We start from the raw sequence: 16419 nt of genomic DNA on the forward strand, positions 1-16419 counted from the left end.
GCTATATGCTACTATTCCTGCAATGCACAAGGTCGTCCCATACACTGAAGAACCCTTTATCGTGTTCAGCGTGCCCGTAGGGCTCCCATGGCAAAGCACTGCAGGGTAGAATATTGACTGACGTGGGGAAATGTCCACGGAGTACTAAGAGGAGCTGTGCACTGTATAGTATATAGAGCATGATCCCATTTTTATAAAAATTAAGAAAGTGAATTTTATGTACATGCACAGGAGAAAAGATGAGAAGGATATGTGCCAGGGTGGTAATGGTGATTATTTCTAATAGATAAAGATTGAGAAGGTTTTGTTTTCTTATTTTGGCAAATTTCGGTCTAATTTTTCCCAATAAATAATGTATTAATTTTAAAATAAGAAAAAAATAATGAAACTATTTTAAATATATATATGTGATTATAATTAAGAGCTACATATTCTATATTATACAATAAAAATTGTAAGTTTATATTGTTGGCTTTTTTTCCACAATGACCCTGTATGTATGTAAAATAAAATATATATATTTTAATCCTCACCCTAGGATAGATATTTTTTCCACTGCTTTTCAGACTGAGTGGAAGGGAAGGAGAAGGGGAGGAGAGAGAGAGAGAAAGAGAGAGAGAGGAACATTGATGTGAGAGCAAAACATCAATTGGCTGCCTCTTGCACACCCCTCACTGGGGGTCAAGTCTGCAAACCAAGCATGTGCCCTGACTAGGAATCAACTGGCAACCTTTTGGTGCACAGGATGACATTTAATCAACTGAGCCACATGGGCCAGCCAGGGCTGCATTTATTGTATACAGGTAGTCACTTGCTCATTGTAGAAAGTTTAAAATATATAAATAGGAAAATTAAAAACCATTCATTTTTTAGAGACAAGTACACATATCTATATAATAAAAGCCTAAGCAACTGTTATGGCAGAACGGCCGGTCACTATTATGCACACTGACCACCAGGGGGCAGACACTCAACGCAGGAGCTGTCCCCTGGTGATCAGTTTGCTCCCACAGGGGGAGCACTGCTCAGCCAGAAGCTGGGCTCACAGCACTAAGGAGCAGCGAGCAGGTGGGCAGTAAGGAGCAAGGGGTCCCGGACTGCAAGAGAGCACAGGCTGGACTGAGGGACAACCACCCCCCAGAGCACGAATTTTGTGCACCGGACCTCTAGTATGTACATACACTGAGTGACCAGATTATTATGATCTCTGAACGCATAATAATCTGGCCACTCAGTGTATATCCTATATAATAAAAGGCTAATATGCAAATTGTCTTCTCGACCAGGAGTTTGACCAGCAGTCAGGCCAGCCAACTGCCCATGTCCCCTCCCCCTGGCCAGGCTGGCTGGACCCCACCCATGCACAAATTCATGCACCGGGCCTCTAATATACACACACACACACACACACACACACACACACACACACACACACTGAATGGACAGATTATTATGCGTTCAGAGATCATCATAATCTGGCCACTCAGTGTATAATCATGTGCATAAACACATATATATCCTTCTAGACTTTTACCTATGAATCATCACCATCCTTAAATTAATAAAATGGAATTATACTCTATATTCTATTTTGTAACCTTTCCACGTTTATTTAAATAGTAAATCATGTTTAGTGTAAAAACTTTAGAAAAGCAAACACAAGAACAGAATAATAGAAATAACCACTGTGTATCTCATCTTTTAAGAACATATGCATGTACATTTATATTTTCTTTTTTTAAAATATATTTTATTGATTTTTCACAGAGAGGAAGGGAGAGGGATAGAGAGGTAGAAACATCGATGAGAGAGAAACATCGACCAGCTGCCTCCTGCACGCCCCCTACCGGGGATGTGCCCGCAACCAATGTACATGCCCTCGACCGGAATCGAACCTGGGACCTTCCAGTCCGCAGACCGACGCTCTATCCACTGAGCCAAACCGGTTTCGGCACATTTATATTTTCTTAATAAAATTGGAAGCACACTCTACATACTGTTTTGTAATGAGCATCGTACATTTAACGTCTTGCACATTCGTGGGCGGTGGGATTGTTAACGCTCGCTTTTCACCGGCGTGGCGCTGTCATAGGAAGTATCACTGTGGCTGAGCAGGGATTGGGGTGGTTGTCTCCCGCCTTGCTGGGTGAATCAAGCTTCCTTTCTTTTTAGTCTCCGTAATGATAACTCGTTATTTATTATTTAAACACTATAACCACATCAGTGAAATTTAAAATAAGAATTAAAAATATTTGTCCACAGCGTGCCACCTCTGACAAATAAAACCGTTTTTATTTTTTTCTCTTTTCTCCCAATCCTGAACTACTCACATATGCCATTTTTCCATTCCTGTAGGTGGAGTGTACAAACTACTATGTCCTTGTTAATTTATCTTCCTATTGTATTCTAGGCATTTTCTTCACATTCCCGAATAGTTTTCATAATGATCACTTACAGCAGCAGTGGCGGGAGCCTCTCCTGCCTCCAAGGCAGCGCTAAGGATGTCCGACTACAGCTTAGGCCAACTCCCCATCAGTCGGACATCCCCCGAGGGCTCCCGGGCTGCCAAAGAAATGTCTGACTGCCAGCTTAGGCCTTATCTCCCAGGGAGCGGGCCTAAGCTGGCAGGTGGACATCCCCCAAGGGGTCCCGGACTGCGAGAGAGAGCAGGCCGGGCTGAGGGACCCCCCTGAGTGCACAAATTTTCATGCACCCAGCCTCTAGTATTGTATAATTTGGAAAATGAGAAATCAGATGTCTGCAGTTATGGAGCATAAGGACTTATTTGTGCTGGGAACTGCATGATCTAATGTCTTCCTCCCAGACAGCCCCAAGACATAGGTTCTTTTCTTCTCATTTGACAGGTGAGGGAACATGATGCTTGGAGAAAACGACCTGCCCTGAGGGTTAGAGCTGGGAATGCAACTCATGTCATCAACTCCCTTTTTATTTTTTTATTTAAATACATTTTTATTGATTTCAGAGAGGAAGGGAGAGGGAGAGAGAGATAAGAAACATCTATATATATAAAAACCTAAGCAACTGAACGACCAGTCGACCGGTGGCTATGATGCACACTGACCACCAGGGGACAGATGCTCAATGCACAGGATCGGGTTCCCTCCTGTCTGGATCGGGCCTGTGGGCATCAGGCCAAAACCTGCTATTGGACATCCCCCGAGGGGTCCTGGATTGCGAGAGGGCGCAGGCCAGGCTGAGGGACCCCACTGGTGCACGAATCCATGCACAGGGCCTCTAGTCAATGATAAGAATCATTGACCAGCTGCCTCCTGCATGCCCCCTACTGGGGATCAAACTCGCAACCCGGGTATGTTCCCTGACGGGAATTGAACCGTGACCTCCTGGTTCATAGGTTGACTCTCAACCCCTGAGCCACACAGGCCAGGCTCGACTCCCTTTTAGAATGACACATATTATGTATGTTTGTATGCATGTAGAAAAAGACCTGGAAGGAAAGACATTAAAATTAATAGTTGTTACCTCTGGGGAGGTTTGTTTTTCCACTTTTTTAGTTTTTATATTTATTTCTATACTGTTTAACTTCACAACTTTCAGCCACAAATATTTGTAGAGCGCCTACTCTTAGCCAGGCACTAGTCAGCAGGGGTCCTCAAACTTTTTAAACAGGGGGCCAGTTCACTGTCCCTCAGACCGTTGGAGGGCCGGACTATAGTTTAAAAAAAAACTATGAACAAATTCCTATGCACACTGCCCATATCTTATTTTGAAGTAAAAAAACAAAACGGCAAAAACACCCGCATGTGGCCCGCGGGCCGTAGTTTGAGGACGCCTGCACTAGTGTATGTGCTTGGGTAAGTCAGTGAACACATTAGACTGCGTTCCCCAGAAGCAGACCCTAAGACTTGGATTCCGGTGCAGCGGGTTTACTTGGGAAATTATTTCAGGAAATGCAGATGGAGTGAGGAAGTGAGACAGGGAATGGGAGGAAGCCAGCAAGGAATGTGTTAGTAAGCCGGTTACTGCCTCGGGTGACCAGGACTTAAATCCTGTTTGGCCGCTCTGTGTGACAGTGGACAACACACCTCGGGTTGACCCACTTGAGGGCCGAGGCAGGTGGGGTGTATATCCACCCAGCACTCGCAGCCTACTGGCCTGCTGGTTCTAACTGGAGCAGAGAACGCCCGCGGGCAGACTGAACACAGGGGAGCTTGCAGGGGAAAGTCCTTGTGTCCCCGGACACTGGGAGGATGAGTGCCCGAGGGGATATGGGCTCAGCAAGGACAGTGTCCACCACAGTGAACAAAAGCCACCAAACTCTGCTCTTGTGGAAGTTAGATGTGTGTGTGTGGGGGGGGGGGGCGGGGGGGGGGGTGGACACTCCATACAATAAGTAAGAAAATTAGAGTCTGTTAGGAGGTGACACCTTTGCTGGAATTAAAAGGAGAGCGAAGTAAGTGAGATAGGGAGTGGGTGTTGCAATTTGCAAACAGATTAATTTTACAAAACCAATACAAGGGGAAAATGCATTCTATATCAAAACGAATGTAGCTACATGCATTTTTGGAAAGTTGGGGGAAATTTCACCTCTAATCCCATCGTCCTAATATGGTTATAGTTAGCATTTGGATGTATTGTCTTTCAGTCTTTTTTCCCCGTAGGCATTTTCTGGCAAGACTTTAGGCACAGCATACATTTGATTCTGTGTCCTGCTCTCTCACTTGTCATTTTAACGCAGCTCTTCAATCTCCAAGGCCCTTGTGCTTCCTCTCCTCCCCTCCCTCTAAGGTGCCTGCAGGGGAGGCTGGAGATGCTCTCTCCCTCCTCCTGAGAATAAGCAATCCCAGGAATTCCAATCTCCATGGATTCCAGCTGGCCAAGGCCTGCCTGACAGCAAGGAAGAGAGGGGCCTGATGAGAATTAGTCATTCATAATTAGTAACAGATGACAGAACACATGTAACATGTCTGGCCTCATTGATGGAGGGGAGGGGAGGGTGAGCAGCCCCATCACCTGGAGCTTCCTCTCCCTGGTAGCGGTGGTCCAACTCGGCTCTACCATCCTCAGCCCAGCAGGCATGGCTCCGGGATGCTTTCTCCCCAGCTCTGATCTCTCTAGATCAGTACTGATGCTGGCCTGGCAGAGAGTCTCATCTCTGATGTCTCTTCTTTCAGGAGAGACTCTGTGGATTCCAAGTCTTCTTCGGCCACCTCCTCTCCAAAAAGACCATCGATGGAAAGGTAAGGGAAGCCATGGACTTCTCCACCCCAGAGATCCCATTCAGCTTCTGTCCCTCTCTCTGCTTTAATGTAGGAAGCCTGAGGCTGGGGAAGGAGAAAACCTTAGCTGTAATGTTGCCTCTGAAATCTAGGATCCACACAGTAAGACTAAGGGGGAGGGGAGGGAGGTTGGGGAACTGGATGAAAAAGATGAAGGGATTGCGAAGTACCGATTGGTAGTCACTAAATAGTCATGGGACTATAAAGCACAGCATAGGAAATATAGTCAGTAATATTGTAATAACGGTGTATGGTGCCAGTAGAGCTACTGGAAATATCAGGGGGAACACTTTGTCAAGTATATGATTGTCTAATCATGTGCTGTTCACCTGAAACTAATACAAAATAGCATTGAAGGTAAGCTATAATTGGCCCTAGCTGGTGAATAGAGCTAGGTGAATAGATGCTCAGTGGATAGAGCATCGGCCTGCAGACCAAAGGGTCCCAGATTTGATTCCTGTCAAGGGCACGTACCTTGGTTGCAGGCTCCTCCCTGGCCCGGGCCCTGTTGAGGGCGTGCAGGAGGCAACCAATCGATGTGTTTCTCTCACATCAATGTTGCTCTCTGTCTTTCCCTCTCTCTTCCACTCTCCCTAAAAATCAATGGAAAAATATCCTCGGGTGAGGATTAAAAAAACAAAAAAGCATGTACTAACTAATGATGATTATAAGACTGCTTGCAATAAAGAGAACAGTGGGTTTTTTTAAAATGTAAGCTATAATTGAACATTTTTAAATAAATAAAATTTTTTTAAAGACTAAGGGGCCCCTGAATGAGAGGTGTGGCTCTTCATGGTGGCTGACCACTCACTGTTGCCCCATCCCTGGGGAGCGTTCTCAAGGTGACACTGAACCCAGTGAGGACACAGGCCTTGAGAGCCTATACCTGGGGCGGGAACTCTGGTTTGAGGCTGAACTGGATAGGATATCTCCCCCAGAGTAGCATATATCATCAAGTCATTCATTCATCAAATATTTGTTGAGGGCCTACTATGTGCCAGGAACTGTTCCAGGTGCCAAGGATAAAGCACTGAACAAAAGAAACAAAAATTACTGCAGCCTCAAGGCCTGTATTCTAAGAGGGGAGACAGAGATACATATAACAAGTAAGTTATACAACAGTTTAGAAGATGGCATGTGCTATGGAAAACAGAGCAGGGTGAGGGGGGTTGGGGAAAAACGGTCGTGGGTGGTCAGAAGAGCCCTCAATGAGGACATGACCTTTGAGCACAACCTTAACCAGATGAGGGAATTAGCCACACAGATGTTGGGGTCATTCCAAACCTAAGGAGCTGTGTGGTGGCCAGTGGGGCTGAAGCCAGTAAATGAGAGGAGAGTTGGAGGAGGAGTGAAACAGGAGCCACTGGAGGGTATTAAGCTTGTAAATTATATGATCAAACGTATCAGGATCCCTCCGGCTGCTGTGCCGAGAATGGATTGTCAAGGCAGAAGTAGAGAGACCAGGAAATTATTTTGATTATTCAGGCACGATATGACATGACGGTGGCTGAGGGTGGCAGCAGGTGGGGAGAAGGGGTGGACTCCACTCCAGATACATTTTGAAGGCAGAGCTGGTTGGGTTCCTGACAGATTGGATGTGGGCACAAGAGAAAAAAGTCAGGATGACTCCAAGACTTTTCACCTGAGCATCTATCTGCAAGGATGGAGTTGTCACTAGTTGCTAGGGGAGGACTGAGTAAACCAGGCTGTGGCGGGAGATCCAGAGTTCAGGTTTGGGTATGCTGGGTTTGAGGGGTATACCAGTCATCCGGATGGAGAAGGTGCATGAGCGGTTAGGGTATACCAGGCTGGAATTCGGGAAGAAAGTCTGGGCCGGAAATGTAAATTTCAGAGTGAGTGTGTGGCTAGCATTTGGAGCTGGATGAGATCACTACTGAGAGACTGTGGGTAAAGGAGTGACTTGTAGTCCAGGAGGAGGTCACAGGTCAGAGCAGGAGAAGCAGGGCCAAGGGAAGTGACTTGGAGGTGGATTTAAGCAAACGATGAGGGGCCAGGGGCCAGATTGGATGCTGGGACAACCAGGTGGGACAGTGAGGTTGGCTTCTAGGTGATTATGAGTGGGAGACACACAGCTGTTTCAGGCCTAATGTACAGTAAGACTGCCACTGTACATTAGGAGAGAAAAGAAGCACCACCACAAGGGGCTGTTGAAGGCTTTATGAGGATGAAACAGGCCTGAGAGGTAGACGGGCTGCTGTCTTGCCCGATTCCAACTGCCAGCTCCAGCTGGTGAGTGAAGGCTCTCAGTGCTGCTGGGAGAGGGAGTCTGAGGCTGCATCCTGCCTCAGAGAAGAGAGTTCTGTGGCCCATTAGCAATTCCTGCCATGAGGGAGGCCCAGGAGGCCCCAGTGCCTTCCTGACCTTAAACCAGTGGTCCTCCACGGAGGTTCGTTTAGAAATTCATGGCAGCATTTTCGGTGGTCACTATGACTTGGGAGGGATCTTAGTCAGCTCGGGCTGCTATCAAAAATACCATGGACTGCATGGCTTACACAAAAGACATTTATTTCTCACAGTGCTGGAGGCAGGGAAGTCCAAGGTCAAGGTGGCGGCTGATTCAGTCCCTGGTGCAGGCCTTCTTCCTGGCTTGCAGATAGCCACCTTCTTGCTTCTTGCTCTGTCTGCACGTGATTGGGGGAGAGGGGTGCACTCTTGTCTCTCTCCCTCTTCTTAGAAGGACTATAATCCCATCATGGGGCCCCACCCTCATCTAAACCTGCTTATCTCTCAAAGGTCTCGCCTCCAAATACAACCACATTGGTGGTTAGGACTTCAATATATGGACTGAGGGGGACACGCATATTCTGTCCATAATGGGAATGGGGAAGGAACACCCCAGCATTTAGTAGGCAGGGGTCAGTGATGCTAAACATCCTGGAACGTGAAGGGCATCCTGCATAGTGAAGGGTTGTCCTGTCCCAGAAGGAAACACTGACCACTCATCCAGTTCTGGGTGTGAGGCTATAATATAACAGTCAACATTTGTGGAGGGACTTATACCTCAGACTCCTCTCCTGACCTTGCCTGTGGCCCTGAAGTCTCCTGGCTCCCTCCCATCATGAACGCTTTTCCTGAAGGTCAGTCAAACAGAAGGTGTTTGTCCTTCCAGCCATGGTGTCATTTCCTGCTGGTTCAGTATTGGGGGCAGGCAACCCAAAGGGCCAGGAGCAAGTCTTGTAAATTCGCTTTATCCTCTACCCAGACTGTTTCCTGCGCTCTCTGCCTCTCTCTCTTTGTCCTCCACGCATGCATACATACAAGCATCCATCCGGTGTACACATTTGCTGAGCACCTCCTCTACAAGCAACATCCTTCAGGGGTCAAGGGCATGTACACACCCTGGGGACTCCTGGGGACTATGGCAAAATGGAGAGGGCCTGCCCATCTGTAGGGGGCACCCACTACTCCAGCTGGTTGTTGCTCTGTGGACATGCAGACCCACTGTGCCATGTCCTGCAGCCTTTTTAAGGGAAACTGGACATCTAGATTGTCATATGAGGCTCCCCGTTTTAAACATTGGCAGCATGTTCACCTTTTTCTAAGACACAATAGGGAAAACACAATGTATTTGTAGCCTTCCAGTTTGTAACCTCTAAGGCCAGACAAAAATTTAAACTCATGATCTCTACTAGTGTAGAGGCAGACGCCAAAATTCTTGTTTTTTGAAGATGTAACACACAATGGGAACATGGGAAGAGTGTTCCGTTATGATTTGAGAAGTCAAAGGAGCCCTGGCTGGTGTGGCTCAGTTGGTTGAGAGTCAGCCTGTGCACCGAAGGGTCACTGGTTCAATTCCTAGTCAGGGCACATGCCCAGGTTTCAGGTTTAGTTTCTCTCTCCCCTCTCTCTCTCCCTCTCCCTCTCATTTCCTCTCTCTCTAAAATTAATTTTTAAACACATATTAAAATAGGAGATGTTTTTTAAAAGAAGTCCAAGAAGACTTCATGGAAGAGAGAGTATTTGGGCTGAAAATGGATAGATGAATGAGTAGGAGTTTGCCTGGTAGACAAGCTAAGAGAGGGCATCCCAGAGGGAGGGAATGGCACATGCAAAGGTGTGGCAGTATGAGTGAGCATGATGCTCTGGGAGCGGCAGCTGGAGTACCAGGGAGCAGACCACCAAGGGCACCCCTGTGTCAGGGAAGAAGGCTGCAAGGGCCGGGCCCAGCTGGTTTTCACCTAAGCAGTTCCAGGTGCTTGGCGGTGCAGTACCTGAAACACCCTCGAGGTGGCATGCAAGAGCAGCGACACAGGTCTGGTGCCTCTGCTCTGACCTGGGGTGGGTGGATGTTTTAGCACTTAATGGTTGGTATCAGACCACAGGCTGGTGCCGACACTGACACACCCGGGAAGCAGAAGGATGCTCTGATTAATCCAACCCCCTACCTCCACCCTCTCTGCAATTGGACTCAGTTCCCAGTTCTGTGCATTGAAAGCAAAATGAGCATGGCTGCCTGAAATGCCACCTAGCAACAAATTCCAGCCAACCAGTCAGCGCCTTGCCAAGAGGAGGCACGGGGACTGGGAGTCCCCTGCCAGGAAGGTGAGGAAAAATGTCAACAAGCAGCCTGGCCTTGCCCAGGTAAAGGGATTCTGGAAAACTCTGCCTTTTATTGACACGGTGAGATGTATTGAAAAGCATTTGGAAGGCAGGCAGACCTAGATTTGCAGTGTGACTCTGCCATTTGCTAGTTGGATGACCTTGGACAAGTCAGTTCATCTCTGAGCCTCAGTCTATTCACCTGTCAAATGGGGATAACTATGACCCCCTTTTAAGGTTATGTGAAAATCAAATGAGGTAATGAAATGCTCAGCACTGTTCCTAATCCATGTTAAGTGCTCAATAACTACATAATGTTTAGTACTAACACTCACACTTAATGTGGTTACCTATGTAAACTGCCTAATACTTTGTTACTAGAATTCTCATAGGTGCTTTAATCCTCTTAACCACTCTATACGATGGGTACTATTGTTATCCCCATTTTACATGTGAGAAAACTGAGGCGCCTAGAGGAGAAGGTACTCACCCAATGTCACATAGCTACAAAGTGGTGTTGTCAGGCCTTGAACCTGGGAGTTTGGCTTTGGAGCCTGGGTCCTTAATAAATACACCATCTCGGTGTAGGCATTCCCTAAATGGCAATGTTATTGTTGTTGCTTGCCGTCATGCCTTCTTCTGAGCAGCGTCCCCACGCTCCCCCTGGTGGTTCCCCATTGCTGAGTCCTAGACATTGAGGATGTAATGATCCGGCACACGGGTCAATGAGGGGCAACACCAGGAAGAATCTGGAACACCATCACAGTTGTAGGAGATGGGTTACACGTGGGTCATAGTTGTTAACAGGCACTGGCTCAGAGAGAGGGCCTTCTCTTAAGTCACTGGCCTTCCAAAGAGGACCTGTCCCCCACTCAGCTCATCTCTGTGTAAACCTGTGGAATGCACCTTTCACCTCTCTGTGGCCAGCTCCCTCGACTCATTCTGTATTCATTCATCCACAAAGTTCACCAAGTACCTCCCTGGACCACTGTTAAAGGTGCTGGAAGACTGGTGAACCAGCCAATGGGGTTCCTATACGATGGAACCTGTACTCTGAAGATGAAAGCAGGCAATGTTTATAAACACATAAACAAGCTAATTATAGACTTGGATACGTGCCATGAATGCAGAAATTGGGTCATGTGCTAGAGCGTTATAGGGCAGAGACAGTCTGCTTGGCTGGGGTGGTCAGGGAAGGAAGGCCTCCCTGAGAATGTGATATTTGAGCAGAGGCCTGACTGGTGGGGAAGAACCAATCATAGGAAAAGCTGGAGGAGGGGCCTCCTGGGAGGAGGGGCCATCTGTGCAAAGGCACTGTGGTGAGAGGACAGGTGTGTTTAGGGAACAGAAAGCTGGAGGGCAGTAGAGGGTACAGTGAACGGTGAGGGGAGCTCAGCATGAGATCATGTTAGAGGGCAGGCAGGGGCCAGATGTGGGGGCACTGGGAAGCCACGATGAGGAGTGTGACTTTATGCTGAAAATAATTGGAAGCCATTAGCCCGGCAGGTGCAGCTCCGTCGGTCGAGCATTGTCCCATGAACCAGGAGGTCGCCAGTTCGATTCCCAGTCAGGGCTCATGCCTGGGTTGTGGGCTCAATCCCCAATAGGGGGCATGTGGGAGGCAGCTGATCGATGTTTCTCTCTCATCGATGTTTCTATCTCTCTATCGCTCTATATTTCTCCCTTCCTCTCTTTCTAAAAAAATCAATAAACACCTATAAAATATTTTTTAAATATTGTGGTAAAATATATGTAACAAAATTAGACAATTTAATATTTTTTTAGCATGAGAAAGAAGAGATTTTCATAATTTCAAATGGGTTAAGGTTTACCAAATATATAAAACAGGTTGTCATTGTGTATTTCAGGTTTTCTGGTTACTCTTATTCATTGAGGTTACTATATATATTTTTTAATACATTTTTATTGATTTCAGAGAGGAAGAGAGATAGAAACATCAATGATGAGAGAGAATCATTGATTGGCTGCCTCCTGCATGGCCCCAACTGGGGATGGAGCCCACAACCCAGGCATGTGCCCTTGACTGGAATCGAACCTGGGACCCTTCAGTTCACAGGCAGATGCTCTATCTGCTGAGCCAAACCGACTTGGGCTGCTGGCAGCTCCTTAATGACAGGAAGACAGGAAGCCTGTCTGAGCCATCAGCACAGTTACCACTCATAATTGTCAAATGTTTTTTAAAAAAGTGTTTCTCATTACAAAATTAGATATATTTTTCATAGATTTAGAAAACATGTATAAGCAAAAGAAGAAAATTAAAATCTCCTATAATCCCATCTCAGAGAGATAACTGTTACTAATATGGTGTTCTGGTCTGAATGTTATCTACCCTTCCCTCCTGAAATTCATATGTTGAAGCTCAATGTGACTGAATTTGGAAGTAGGGCCTTTATGGAGGTGATTAAGGTTAAAAGAGGTCATATGGGTGGAGCAGATCCAATAGGAGTGTCCTTATAAGAGGAGATCTGAGAGCTTACTCGCTCTCTCTCCCTGCCATGTAAGGATACAACAAGAAGGTGGCCATCTGCAAGCCAGGAAGGAGAGCCCTCACATGAAACCAAACTGACCAGCACCTTGATCTTGGACTTCCCAGTCCCTGGAACTGTGAGAAATAAATTTTTGTTGTTTAAGCCACCCAGTTCAGTATTTTATTTATTTATTTATTTATTTATTTATTTATTTATTTATTTATGTGGGGTTTTTTTAAGCCAAAACCAAAATGGGATCATTCTTAGGCAGTGTATCATAGGAGTTAAGCCAAAACCGGTTTGGCTCAGTGGATAGAGCGTCTGCCTTCGGACTGAGGGGTCCCAGGTTCGATTCCGGTCAAGGGCATGTACCTTGGTTGCGGGCACATCCCCAGTGGGGTGTGTGCAGGAGGCAGCTGATTGATGTTTCTCTCTCATTGATGTTTCTAACTCTCTATCCCTCTCCCTTCCTCTCTGTAAAAAATCAATAAAATGTATTTTTTTTAAAAAAAGAAAAGGAGTTAAGAGTGTTGGAGTTGGGCCCTGGCCGGTGTGGCTTCGTTGGTTGGGCATTGACCCATGCACCCAGAGGTCGGCTGTGCAGTTCTCAACCAGGGCACATTCAGGCTTGATCCCCAGTAGGGGGCATGCAGGAGGCATCCGATTGGTGTTTCTCTCTCTCTCCCTCACCCTTCCTCTTTTTCTCTCCAAAAGCAATAAAAACATGCTTTTAAAAAAAAGAGTGTTAGGGTTGGAATCAGACAGGCCTGAGTTCAAATCTCAAGTGATATACCTCTAAGTTTGTTTCCTCGGCTGCAAATAGGGATGGTAACAGTATTTACCTCCTAGGACTGCTGTGAGGATTAAATTAGAAAGTGCTGCCCTGACTGGTTTGGCTCAGTGGATAGAGCGTCGGCCTGTGGACTGAAAGGTCCCAGGTTCGATTCCGGTCAAGGGCATATATACCTTGGTTGTGGGGCACATCCCCAATAGGGGGTGTGTAGGAGGCAGCTGATCGATGTTTCTCTCTCATTGATGTTTCTAACTCTCTATCTGTCTCCCTTCCTCTCTGTAAAAAATCAATAAAATATATTTTTTTAAAAAGAAAAAGAAGAAAGTGCTCCTACAGTGCCTGGCACGGTTCCTGGTACATGGTAAGAGCCAGCACTCTTATGGTAGACTATAAGCTCCTTGAGGGAGGGGGCTTTTCTGCCTTGTCTGCTTTATCCCTTCTTCTCAGCACATTACCTAAGAATAGGTGCCTAATTAATATTTATTGAAATGTTTATTGAATGAGTGAATAAATGGTTCAATGAGGAGAGAGAGAGAGAAAGAGAGGCTCTTGCAGTTCCTAATGGATATAGTTTTTGGCATTGTTACACCGTTCTGTAACCAGTAGAGCACAGTGGTAGGTTAAGAGCCTGGGTACCAGAGTTCAACTACCTGGGTTTTCATTCTGGTTCTACTGGTTTCCAGATGTGTGACCTGAGTATCATTATTTAAAATGCATCTTTAGCCAGCCAGTGTGGCTCAGTGGTTGAACGTTGACCCATGAACCAAGAGGTCACTGGTTTGATCCCAGGTTTCAAGCTTGATCCCCAGGTGGGGGCTTACAGGAGGCAGCCGATCAATAATTCTCTCTCATTGATGTTTTATCTCTCTCCCTCTCCCTTCCTCTCTCTGAAATCAATAAAAACATATTTTAAAAAACCCCACAGAAAACAGTTTGCATGTTAACTTTGTATTAGTACTGTAGCTAGTCATGGTTTGTTTGAGGTCAGTTGAGTATTAAAAAAAAAAGAATAGTATCAACCCCGTGGGGTTATGAGAATTAAATGAAATGATCTATATCAAGTACCTAAAATAGTATCTACCTCATAGGCTTGTTATGATATTAAAGGGATCATTGCTCAATAAATGCTTTATTTGCTTAGTATCAGAATGTCGATTACTGATTGTCATCCTCAGATCAAACAGCAGCAAATCGAAAGCGGAGACCTCCCCCAAAACACCCAGCAGCCCCTCGAGCCCCACCTTTGCCCCCTCCATCTGCCTCCTGGCACCCTGCTATCTCACAGGGGACTCTGTCCGGGACAAGTGTGTGGAGATGCTCTCAGCGGCCTTGAAGGCGGATGGTGAGAGGGCCTGGGCCAGGGATGGGGAGGGAAGGGCTTCCCGAGGGCCGATGAGATGTGGCCTTTCTCGGTGCCATGGGAGTGGTTCAGGATGCTGTAGTCCACGGTCCAAGCAGGCCTCACTGCCAAGGTCATGTCTGGCTGATGCCTGTGTTCTCCAATCTCTTTTAGATGATTACAAGGACTATGGAGTCAACTGTGACAAGATGGCATCAGAAATTGAAGATCATATCCTTGAGCTTTGCCAAGGCTGTGGGTGCCTGGACTGCCCAGCAGCAAGTAGAGGGGACCCAGGACAGTGAGCAGGGAGGGAAAGGGCTCTCCGACAGCCCGCTGCTCTGCCCCTGACCTGGACGTCTAGATCCTAGCTAACATTTAGTAAGTCTTGCACCTGCCGGCCTCCTGCTAAGCTGTGTATGAGCAGTACTTCATTCCGTGTTGAGAACAATCTACGAGGTAGGTTCCCTCATTAATCGTTTCACAGGTGAGGAAACTGAGGCTCAGAGAGATTAAGTCACTTGCCAAAGCTCACACAGCAAATAGTAGTGACATAGTTGAGATTGGAACCCAGAAAGTGTGATTCCAGAACCTGAAGGCTCAGTGTCTGTGCCAGACAGACTGTGTCATAACATGCCTAGTTTGTGATGTCAAGTAGGTGAGTAGACAGAGAAGGACCGCATTTCTCATACTCAGCCTTCCCCCCCCCCCCTTCCAACTGCTGAAGATAACAGCTCCCGTTTTTTACTCCCCAATACGTTCCAAGCACTGTGATGGGCAACTGACACTTCCTCCCTCTATTAATTTTCACAACAATCTCTGTGAAGCAGGGGCTGTTGTTCCCATTTCTCAGATGAGGAAACTGAGGCTCAGGAACTATTGATGTCAGAGCTGGACTGAGAACCTTGGTCTTTGGATTCCTGAGGTCTTTCCATAAGGAGGTGACCACCTGCCTGTGTGATATGGGCCCATGGCACCAAAAGATTTCTCTCTTGGAGGGAAAAAATCCCTCAGCGCTGTGCCCCACTGAGTGAATGCTGGGATTTCTTTTACTGGAGACAAAGCTCTGCATGTCAAAGAGGTGTGGGGGAAGCGGACAGAACCCCCAGGAGAGAGGGCCTCTGAGTGTGTCACGCTGTGTATGAGTGACCCTTTTGAGGCCTCCTGGGCTTTACCTGGGGAGCCAGGTGGGGTTAGGGAGGGGTGGGGGCCAATCTGCAGACAACACACTTGCCTGCTTCCACCTCCTTCCTGCCTGAGGCCCACACTAATATCCTCCCATACCTCTTCTGGGAGTTTCTCTCCACCATCATTTGGTCATTAGCCACCCTTGAGCTACCCAGCATCTCCCCAAGTACATGCTCATAATTTCTGACTCACTCAGAACACGGAGCATGGGCTTCCTCTTTGTTTTCTCTGGAACAGTCGTCCCTCCATGCAGATCCCTTCCCAGTTTGAAACAAAGGTGGGTGATCTAGTACCTCGTTCCGCTGGCCTTTCCTCTGTGTTTTCTTCCTCTTGAATGTCGGTCACTAAAGGAGAGGAAATCAGAGCTACATCGACCCTGTGTCCTCTTCAGAGTGACCCTGGACGAAATAGCAGCTCTGGGGCTCACGTGTGCTCCTTTGAGGGGTCGGTGACACCCAGGTCCTCGCTCTGCTCTCCCTTGTCCTCCCCTGTGACCTCGGAGACAGTCGGGAAGACGCTGGTGGAAGCACTGCCAGCCCTCCTGGCCCCACAGGAGCAGATCCACGCCTCCAGGAATCCCAAACACAGATTTTTAAACGTATGTTTTGGCTTTCCGAAGCATTGTGGCACATTCTTTCTTTTTTACATTTTTATTGTACAAACAACATTAAAACAAAAACGGAAATAATACCACCTTCCTTCCCAAGCAAGTCAGCGGTTTCCATTTCTCTCCATTCCCCGCAGTCTCTTTCTCGTCTCTGGCTTTCCCCAGCAGAGGCCTCATCTCCCTGA

The 16419-nt window shown here is 47.0% G+C and overlaps 1 protein-coding gene across 5 annotated transcripts in view; it reads left to right on the plus strand.

Annotated features, from left to right (window-relative positions):
- Positions 1 to 16419, plus strand: part of TCEA3 (transcription elongation factor A3) — a 38190-nt gene that overhangs the window by 9071 nt on the left and 12700 nt on the right. For all 5 annotated transcript variants that reach the window (XM_079777809.1, XM_079777812.1, XM_079777813.1 and 2 more), the window contains 3 exons: positions 5154 to 5219; positions 14276 to 14442; positions 14614 to 14669. In XM_079777809.1, the coding sequence (XP_079633935.1) occupies positions 5154 to 5219; positions 14276 to 14442; positions 14614 to 14669 (289 nt within the window). The remainder of the gene's footprint in view (positions 1 to 5153; positions 5220 to 14275; positions 14443 to 14613; positions 14670 to 16419) is intronic.

The sequence above is a fragment of the Cnephaeus nilssonii genome, assembly GCF_951640355.1.
Source record: "Cnephaeus nilssonii genome assembly, chromosome: 7".
NCBI classification, from domain to species: Eukaryota; Metazoa; Chordata; class Mammalia; order Chiroptera; family Vespertilionidae; genus Cnephaeus; species Cnephaeus nilssonii.